General features: G+C 37.7%; 1 protein-coding gene across 1 annotated transcript; it reads left to right on the top strand.

Annotated features, from left to right (window-relative positions):
- Nucleotides 1-819: 819 nt before the first annotated feature.
- Nucleotides 820-9,975, top strand: LOC103713971 (phosphoethanolamine N-methyltransferase 1-like). Its single transcript, XM_039125794.1, has 12 exons — nucleotides 820-1,097; nucleotides 1,420-1,547; nucleotides 1,657-1,794; nucleotides 1,917-2,054; nucleotides 3,180-3,323; nucleotides 7,012-7,122; nucleotides 7,286-7,427; nucleotides 8,402-8,682; nucleotides 8,925-9,086; nucleotides 9,207-9,260; nucleotides 9,517-9,591; nucleotides 9,677-9,975. Exons 1-12 carry the CDS (start codon nucleotides 1,082-1,084, stop codon nucleotides 9,788-9,790), a joined length of 1,503 nt encoding a protein of 500 aa, XP_038981722.1. The 5' UTR covers nucleotides 820-1,081; the 3' UTR covers nucleotides 9,791-9,975.
- Nucleotides 9,976-10,351: the final 376 nt, after the last annotated feature.

Here is a 10,351-nt window from a genome sequence, read left to right as displayed (position 1 = left end):
CTATGCTATACTATTGTTGCTACCATCATTATATTGTCAACCCCCTACCTTAGTCACTATTGCTATATTTATATAAAAAAATAGCTATATGAAATATATTTATATTTTTAAACTTTAAAGATAAAATAAAAATATTTTGAATTTATTATTTTTAAAAATATAAAAATGAAAGTGATGCAAACGGGTTCAACGATCCAAGATGGGTGGTTGACAGGGTATCTGCCACGTGACGTTCAAACAGTCCATTATTGCTGGTTACTTTCCCTTTATTTTTTTTTATTATTTTTCCATGGGAAGCATGAATTTTTGCACGTGTCAGCAGGGAGCGCACGATGCATCGATGCTTGATTGCTCCACCAACACCGTGACAAAAATACCCACTTCTGCAGAAGTTAAGTGCTACGCTCATTTCTACCAAAAAAAAAAGTGCTACGCTCACGGGCCTCTGCGATGGACGCAGACAACAGCCAGTCTCTGCAAAGCAAGCAATGCGAGAGCGTCCGAGCCCGTTCCGTACCACGAACCACGCAGCGAACGCCCGGACGGTGACGTGATGCGCGTGGCTCGACCCAATCACATCGGGATGCGCACCTCGCGGATCCTTCACGTGCAGACCTGTCGCGCATTAAGCCCCGCGTCCGCAACGGATCTGCTGAGGGAACACAAGCATAGAAAATTATATGCGTGAGATCCGACATTAGCGACACAACAATAATGATAAAGATAATTTTTTAATTTTAATAAGAGTTAAAAACTCCCTCCTCCTCCTACTCCCGCCTGGCGCTCCCTCTCTCTATATATTCGAAGGAGAGGGGGCTCAGATTTCCATCGTTGGATAGGAGAGGAGGAGAGAGAGAGAGAGAGAGAGAGAGGAGCATTAGGCATTAGCTGCTGTTGGTTATTAGTTAATGCGGCAGAGGGGGAGGTTTTACGACCGTAGATCTCGGAGCTTCTCCCGGTCTCGCCTTGCCATCGAGGGCTCATAGCTTCTCCTCCTCCTTTTCAGCCGTTTCTCCTTCTTCTCAAGCTTTGGCAACCGTTTGTCCAGCCACAGCACCCAAATCTCAACGACCTAGCACAAATGGCTGCCATCAATGGTAAGAAAAAGAAACACTGAACGATGGACATGAACAAGCTCCTCTTCACTGAAATAAATAAATGTCTAACATAATTAACATCAGCAGGAAAGAAAAATGGAGCTCAGATCTGTATCTAAAGATTATTGTTATGCGTATTATTATTTTTTTTAAATTGCGATTGAGATAGAAACAAAGAAATTCAACGATCAAAAGGAAAAAAAAAAAGGGAGCACAGAGATCAACTTCTAGACCTGGAGCCTGTCCTGTTTCTAGACTTCTGATACCGTTATGCTATGATGAGTTGTGTGGTAGTCATGGTGACGGTGTACTTTGGTGGCAGGAGGAGGAGGAGAGGAGGAGCGCATGGTACAGAAGAGCTACTGGATGGAGCATTCCAAGGACCTCACCGTGGAGGCCATGATGCTCGACTCCCGTGCCTCTGATCTCGACAAGGAAGAGAGGCCCGAGGTAATACTACTCTCTCTCTCTCTCTCATGCAATTCGGGAAATATCCCAGGCGGTGTTATGGATTATTTTGCGGAGTAGTGCGGTTCCATTTTATTATATTCTTTTGTAGGTCCTCTCTTTACTTCCACCGTATAAAGGAAAATCAGTTTTGGAGCTAGGAGCTGGTATCGGTCGCTTCACTGGTGAGCTGGCGAAAGAAGCCGGTCATGTTCTGGCTTTGGATTTCATCGAAAATGTGATTAAGAAGGTGCTTTAATGTTCATTATTGTGGAGAAGCTATTGGTTCATGAAAACCAGATCTTGATGCAAGATTCATGTATATTCTCACTAGATGTCAAAGTTAATCGTGAATTTTCCCTATTTCTGCAGAATGAGAGTGCCAATGGTCATCTTAAGAATATAAGTTTTGTGTGTGCGGATGTAACATCTCCAGACTTGATGATCGAAGCAGAATCTGTGGATTTGATATTCTCAAACTGGTTGCTGATGTATCTCTCAGATAATGAGGTGATTTGCACTTTGACAACTGATGCTCTCTTTTTAACTTCATTAGTTGTATTTCACTGAATTTGGCAAAAGTTTGGTATTTTTGTATTTCTGAAGCTTGCAGTTTTTTTTTTTTCCTGACATACAAGTATGTTTTTGCTTTCAAAGTTTCACATCATTGTTGATGACTTGTAGATGGAGAATAAAACCTTGTGTGATTGTCGCTAGACTGGTGATCACAGAAGGATGGTTGGGAATAGAAACTTTCTTGAGAAGAAATAAAGAGAAAGAAGAGAAGAGAATGGTAGTATGAATAACGGATATGGTGATAGAAGGAAGTGAGCGTTTTGCGAACTAGTGTGTTTATAAATTATCATGTCATGTATGAAGAGGTGCATCCATTTACCATTATGTTTCTTCATCAATAGTCACTTATGAAGAGGTGATTCCCTTGATCATCATGTCCCTCCATCCATGGTCACTAATGAAGACGTGCCTATTGATTCAAGTCAAATGGACACTAATCACATGTTGTCATCATCATGTCTTTTCATTACAACCATTGTCATATCTCTTCATGACATCTCTTTATTTCAATTTCTAATCCAACCATCCATGTGGAAAGCCACACACATAGGTTTTTCCATTTCACATATCCTTTTTTACAATATTTGGATCTGATCACCTAGATTACATGCTAGTTATAGCGTGATCTTGTATTGTATGGCTAAATGATTCACATAATTAGTATGTGTCTTCAATAACCATATAATGTAGGTATGTATGTATGTGCATATGTATGTGTAGATATGTACATTAAAAGCTTACCATGCATTTTTTTTTTTGTTTTGTTTTAAAGATAGCTAAGTTAGTTACATCATATTATAAGGTTATCAGACCTTCATAGTAGGATACTAGATTGATGAGATAATTGAACTTAGTGTGCTTTATTGGGATGTTTGCTTGGAGTTCTATTTCTTAGATGCTAAAACTGGAGTTCATATTTGCATGAACCATTCTATGTATTGACCCTTGATGCTGTGCATTAAGAAGCATGTTCTCGTGGTGGCTGGCATTCAAATTTAGTTTTTCCGCCTAACTGTTTTCCATGCCATTTTCTAATCTCTTTTTGATTTTTGGATAAAGGTGGAAAAGCTGGCAGAAAGGTTGGTAAAATGGTTAAAAGTTGGCGGGTATATTTTCTTCAGAGAATCTTGTTTCCACCGGTCTGGGGACTCTAAGAGGAAAACCAACCCAACACATTACCGGGAACCAAGGTTCTATACTAAGGTATATACTTTACATTTAATCTTGTTTGCTTTGGCCATGCAGTGCAATCCATTTTAATGATGGTTGTGCAGCTTGATTTGAAATTTGGGTGTGTGTGTCTTCTTCCTCAGACCAAAATGTTAATTCTCAAAGATGATAATTCTCCATAGAGGATGTTCGAGGGACAAAGGAATATGCTAAGTCCAACATGAAAAGAAAATCTGCAAACGCTCAGATTTTTTTTTTCCAGATTTTATTGAAATGGGTTTCATAAGATTGGGAGACGGGTATATGAAATATGACTACAAGATTTTTATATGGTTGACATGCATTTGATATTTCCATAGGAGGTGACATCCATATATGGCTTGTAGTATCTTAGTGGACGTTCCCTATGAATAGTGCCTAGAATGCTTCAAGAAAGTGTAATTACCACTAATATCGGCGGAACTGATACCGGGCACCGTGCCGGTCTTCTAGCAGGACAAGTCGGTATGGGCCTGTGTTGTGCCATGCCGGGCCCGTATCGACATGGTTGAACAGACGGGGAAGAGGGAGAACGAGATAGGAAAAGAGAGAGAGAGAGCGGGGGGAGGAAGGGAGATCGACGTCGAACGAAACTGGAGAACGGCCACATAAATCCTGAAAGGGCCTGGCGTCAGCCTCCGCCAACCCTCCACCAGCCTCTGCCTGGCCTCCACGGACCTCCCTCTCTCTCTCTCTTTCTCATTCTCTGCTCCAGCAACGAATTTCGTTTCCATTTCTGAAATTGTACTAGTGAGCCACCGGTACGATGCAGAACGATCGGAACCGTCCAATTCGAGACAGTTCTGCCAATGTTGATCACAACAAACTTCAAGCATTCACTCCCTTAAGGGTCTGTTTGGTTGCTTATATTTGGTAGGTTGCAAATTACACCACCCAAAACAAGTGTTTGGATGGCTGCAATTGCAATTGCAGGTTGCATTCCAAATGCAAGAAGAGCCCCAAAGCTTGTATTTGGAGCTGCAGCTAAAATTGGTTGGAGTTCCAACGAGTCTTGTAATTGAGAAAGGTCCTTTGGAAAGGGTCCTTTTGCTACTCCAACTTAGAGCTGATTAAAATCCGGGCCGGGCCGAGTTTGGGCCGGGTTGTACAGCAGAAATTAGGCTTGATGGTTGTGCCCAGGCCCGGCCCGGCCCGACTGTCAGGCATAAATTTTTATCCAGGTACGACCCGACTTTATAAATCTGGTTCTGGGCCCGACTCGACAGGCCCGATTTTTTCTTTGTTTGAAATTTGAAAATAGACCAGAATGGCCCAACAGCTTAATGGGCTCTCTAAAACTGAATTTATATATGGTATTTTATATATAAAACACGGGCCGGGCAGGGCCGGGTCGGGCCATTTTTAAAAGTTTTCTGGCTCGACCCGATTTTTTGGTCGGGCTGCTTTTCCTGCCCAGGCCCGACCCACGGGACTTTTTTTAATGCCCAAGCCCGAAAAATTTCAGGCCGGGCTGGGTGGGCTGGAAAATCCGTGATCAGCTCTACTCCAACCATTCCCCTTTCTCCTCCTCTACAATATCCATATGATTAAAATAATAGTAATAATAATATTGTTATAATATCGCTATTAAGTTAATTTCTATATTATTATATTATTATAATTAATATTATAATATTGTTATCATATTGTACTATTGCAATAAAATTATTAATTTCCTATTATCATAATAATATTAATATAATACTATACTCTATAATATTGTCACAATATCAATATATAGTATTATATTATAATTTTATTATCATATTTTAATTTTTAATATATTTCTATAATACTATAATATATAATTATACTATTATATTATCCGTTTAATATAATATTTTACTATTTTTTACTACATAATTATTCTGTTATTATCCTAATATTACATATTATAACAGTAGTAAAATATATTACAGTTAATATTTTTAGAGTATTGTAATGGTATTATGAAAATATTAGGATATAGACAATATTAGGGCAATATTAAGTTTATTAGAATATTATGTTAATATTATAGTATTGTTATTACTATTTATCATAATATTATTATAATATTCTAATCTTTATAACATTATAATAAGTATTATGATTATATAATAAATAATGTATATAAATTATTAGTAATCATAAAACACATAACAATCCCCATAAATTGCCCATAGAAACAGTCCACTCGGTTTGTAGCGGTTTGGCCTCCTTACTCTTTTTTCTTTCCTTGTTCCTCCTCCTCTTTTTCCCTTATCCTTTCCTTCCTTCTTTGTTCCCCTTGGCTTGTAGCGGTTTGGGCTCCTTAACCTTTTTTTCTCCCTTTGTTCCTTCTTCTCTCTTTCCCTTATCCTTTCTTCCTTCCTTTTTTTTTTCTTCTCCCTTTCTTTCCTTTTCCTTTTTCTGCTTCTTTCTTTTCTTTTTTCCTTCTTTTCTTTCCTTTTCTTCTCCCTTCCTTCCTCTCTTTCTTTTTTATTTTTCCTCCCTTCCATTCTTTCTTTCCTTTTCTTCTTCTTTCTCTTTTTTTCTTGTTTCCTTCCTTTCTTTGTTTCTTTTTCTTCTTCTTCTATTCCTTTCTTTTGTTTCTTTTCTTTGTCTTTTCTTATTTTCTTTCTTTCTTTTTCTTCTTCTTTTATTTTTCTTCTTCCCTCCCTTTCCTTCCTTTCTTTTTTTTCTTCTTTATTTCCTTCCTTTCCTCTTCTTTCCTGCATTTCTTTCTTTCATTTTCTTCTTCCTTCCTTCCTTTCCTTCCTTTTGTTTTTTTCCTTTCTCACATAGATGATTACTTTAATTGTACTTTGAACATCCATAACTCTTAATTGGGTACTTTGAACTGTAACCAAGGTTTAATTAGGTACAAACCACACTGCAATATGTTTAAGCATCTATAAACCATAAAATAATCCAGAAAGACAAAAAGTACTGGAAAAACAAAAAGAAAGCCAAAAATATTTTACCGATATTAAACTTGTGTATTTGCGAATTGAGCGTCGGTGCGGTATTGTTCAATATTGTACTGCATTGGTCAGGCACCTGTATGGTAAACAATATGGACCTTGGTTTTACCTTTTGACTTCATTTGGTTGAAAATTCATTATCCTGGCCCTTGGGAAGACTCTTGCTCAACACTCTACACGACCCTTAACAGAGATTCTTGGGGACTAAGGGAGTGGGACCCACTATCAAATTACCTAGGTTCCAGGTCCAAGAATCGAACCTGGAACCTGTGTTTGCCAAGCAGAGGGGTATGACCAGTTTGATAAGACAACCCTTAGATAGTAACCTCTCTCTTAAGGTGAGAAAGCAACTATTAGATGGATAGCCATGTTACTGCTGAGTTGCTAACTTGGCTTCCTTCAAAGGTCCATTTTGTAAGAATGTTGTAACTATGCAGATCCTCTTAAAAATTTGGAAATAAATATCAGTTCTATTGTCTCAAGAACTGTTCATGCTACTTTACAGCTTTGTTTCTCCTTTTTTTTATGTTCTGGGCCTCCTCCTTCCCTTGTCATTCTCTTCTATAGGCCACTTTATTTTCAAGCATGTTGTCATCCAAGATAGTAGGGGACTGTTTCTAGTTCTGATAAGCCCCATAAATTGGCTGCTTAAATGCTTTTAGAAGCACACTTGCTGTATAGATCGAGTCTTTTCAATTTATCATCTTTCTAGTTTCTGATTTAAGTTTTTCTTGCAGGTGTTTAAACAGTGCCAAACCTATGATGGTGTAGGAAATTCCTTTGAACTCTCCCTCATTACTTTCAAGTGCATTAGGGCTTATGTAAGGAACAAGAAAAATCAAAATCAAGTAATCTCTCTCTCTCTCTCTCTCTCTCTCTCTCTCTCTCTCTCTCTCTCTCTCTCTCTCTCTCTATATATATATATATATATATATATATATATATATATAGCTCTTTTACTGCAACTTTTTTCCTTGCCAGAATGAATAATCGACTGTCCGAATTATGTAGATCTGTTGGTTATGGCAAAAGGTCAGATCAACTGATGACAGGGGGTTTCAGCGCTTCTTGGATAATGTACAGTACAAAAGCAGTGGAATTTTACGCTATGAACGTGTCTTTGGGGAAGGTTTTGTGAGCACTGGAGGAATTGGTATACAGAACATTATTTATTTTCTACTCTCTCTCTCTCTCTCTCTCTCTAATGTGAAAAATGATTTAGTGCGTAATGACCATACACAAGAAGGCAGTTGTCTCCCCTGTGCATTTTATTTGTTCAAAAGAAAAATTGCAAAAAATGATTGTTCTAATAGTTCAAGCAACTGGGTAACTCCAGATTCTTCTTATCTTTATAACTGCCAGTTATTTTTCTAGATTACCCTAATTTTTATCCCATGATATATGAATAATTCATGACATTAATTCATCTTGTGGTTCAAACACAAAGATACTGATTTACTTTAGGTTTTGCCTAAAGTAAATAAAGCAGCTACAGATGTTACTCAGACACTTTAAACTTTGTGGTTTCTTGATGTCTCGAACGCTCAAAACACTTCATGACTCCATGACTTTGTATATCGAGAAATCATGATGTCATAACTATTTGGTGTCAATTTTGGTAATTTTACAGAAAAGTTTTTTAGTCATAAATGGTATTTAACACAGGTTCTTGTTAGTTTTATGAGATTATGAACTGACTGGGCCAACTAATTGTTCATTATTTATGTGTCAATACATATATGCAAACACATGCATATAATATAGATGAGTCTTGGTAAATTTCTGGAAGGTTACTATGTCAAATTCTTTTAGACACCCAGACACTTGTCATATTAGACAAACATTGTGCACTAAGTGCTGTTAAGATATAATAAACCAATATGAATGAAGACCATTTGATGTTTGACTTCATGGAGTCCGCTTTTTCATATTTTCTTTGTTCCTGTAAAGCGCGAGGATGTGCTCAATACTGTTCTTATCTGATAAATAGAAGTGGGATGGTTTTGACTTGTCTCATCTAGACTCACTACTATCAGCTCTTTGAGGATTGAGGAGCTGTAGCCATTGACAACAAATGGTGAGCTGGACCAAATTCATTTAGTATTTATGGTCTTTTTTTATGATCAGAGACTACAAAGGAATTTGCGGCAAAGCTGGAACTAAAGCCTGGACAGAAAGTCCTTGATGTGGGATGTGGCATTGGGGGAGGTGACTTTTATATGGCCAAGAACTTTAATGTCGATGTGGTTGGAATTGATTTTTCAATAAATATGATTTCCTTTGCTCTTGAACGTGCCATCGGGTGCAAGTGCTCAGTCGAGTTTGAGGTTGCTGACTGCACCAAGAAAATTTATCCAGATGACACATTTGATGTGATCTACAGCCGTGACACCATCCTTCACATACAAGTACGTGGACTTGCATAGTATTTGGCAGGAACAACTTAGTGCATTTGGTTTTTGTACATGCAGAGTATTTGTTCATGTTGTTTGGGTTGGATTGTAGCTCCTCTGCTGCTTCATTCTTTCTTTTACTACAATCTGGATCCCTGACATATTGCATTGCATTGTGAACTATTGCTTTTTCAGCAAATTTCTTCTTAACATGAAACAGTTAGTTTAGATAACTTTCAATAATATGGTCTTTTCAGGACAAGCCCATGCTATTCAGAAGCTTTTTTAAGTGGTTAAAGCCAGGAGGGAAGCTTCTTATTACTGATTACTGCAAGAGATCCGGGACACCATCAGAGGAATTTACAGAGTATATCAAGCAAAGGGGATATGATCTCCATGATGTAGAGGCTTATGGTCAGGTTAGCCTCTTTCTCTCTCTCACACACACACATGCATGCATGTGTGCATAAGCAGAGTTTGACGAAATTTGAATAGATAGTGCAAATAAAAACCTACTCATTATTTATATGTCTTATCAGATGCTACAAGGTGCTGGTTTTTATGAGGTTACTGCAGAAGATCGGACAACTCAGGTTCAGACTTCACCCTTCCTCTTGCATGTAGTATATTGAATTGTTTATGTAGTGTCGAAGTGACCAATGGCTTTATTGATGTAAAGAGCCCAACGGCCATTTGGTCAGTAATTGAGGCATAAAATGAAAAGCAAAATGTCAAAATTATTGCTTTGATGTATTGCATGTATGCGTTTAGAGTTCTATGCATGTTTCTAAAATGACTGAGACCACCGTGACTTAATGCTAAGGGACATTGTTGTTACTTTGCTTTTAGTTTCTTGAGGTTCTTCAGAGGGAATTGGATGCTGTTGAGAAGGACAGGGATGCTTTCATAAAAGAATTTTCAAAGGTATGCATGTTTGTAAACAAACTTGTATAATTGTGTTGCTTCGTTAGACATAAGTCTAAACATACCGTTCCAACGGGATGTTCAGGAAGACTATGATGAAATTGTTAGCGGTTGGAAGGCAAAGCTGAAAAGGAGTTCCGTTGGTGAGCAGAGGTGGGGCCTGTTCATGGCTAGAAAGAATGATCAAGTTCGCCAGTGACTTTTCTAATAATGCGTCGCTTATCCTGTTGAGCTCTCTTCAAGAATTGTTACTTGCGTTTGAGCTTAATTAGTTGTTATTAATGTAGTTTGGATTTGGTTCGTTATCAGATGGTATTTTGTGAAAGACAGCTGAGGGCACTTCAATTTTACGAATTAATTGAATATTTAATTTAACGGTATGAAGTCAAACCTTCGAATCAACTCCCAAAAAACCCTTTAATCAAACTTATATGGGTTCAATTACGAACCCAATTCCCACGCTAATACAGTAAAGGGAAATCAGGATTATAATCTTGCTCTTTAAATTTGTAATTTTCAACACCAACACACGCCGGCGTATTCACAGCATTATTTGATGGGGAATTATTGCATTTAATGTTATATTTACTGCAATATTGATGACGTTCATTTTACTTATTTTTGTTAACATCATGAATGGGCCAGATGGCTTAGGATTTTCAGGCAGTTAAGTCAAGGTTGTTGATTAAGTATTGTTGTTAACTAATTACACTTTCCTATGAAAACCAAGTAACATATCACGCACACCGCCTAAAGCCAT

Source organism: Phoenix dactylifera, chromosome 4, assembly GCF_009389715.1.
Source record: "Phoenix dactylifera cultivar Barhee BC4 chromosome 4, palm_55x_up_171113_PBpolish2nd_filt_p, whole genome shotgun sequence".
Classification (NCBI taxonomy): domain Eukaryota; kingdom Viridiplantae; phylum Streptophyta; class Magnoliopsida; order Arecales; family Arecaceae; genus Phoenix; species Phoenix dactylifera.
Note: the sequence above shows the minus strand (reverse complement) of the source record. Positions and strands in the feature narration are given on the sequence as shown.

Bases quoted from the DNA above. Each gene is read 5' to 3' on its own strand.
- LOC103713971 (XM_039125794.1), top strand. The intron at 7,123-7,285 runs GTAATCTCTCTC...CGAATTATGTAG, and splicing joins ACAAGAAAAATCAAAATCAA to ATCTGTTGGTTATGGCAAAA. The intron at 9,261-9,516 runs GTTCAGACTTCA...CTTTGCTTTTAG, and splicing joins CAGAAGATCGGACAACTCAG to TTTCTTGAGGTTCTTCAGAG.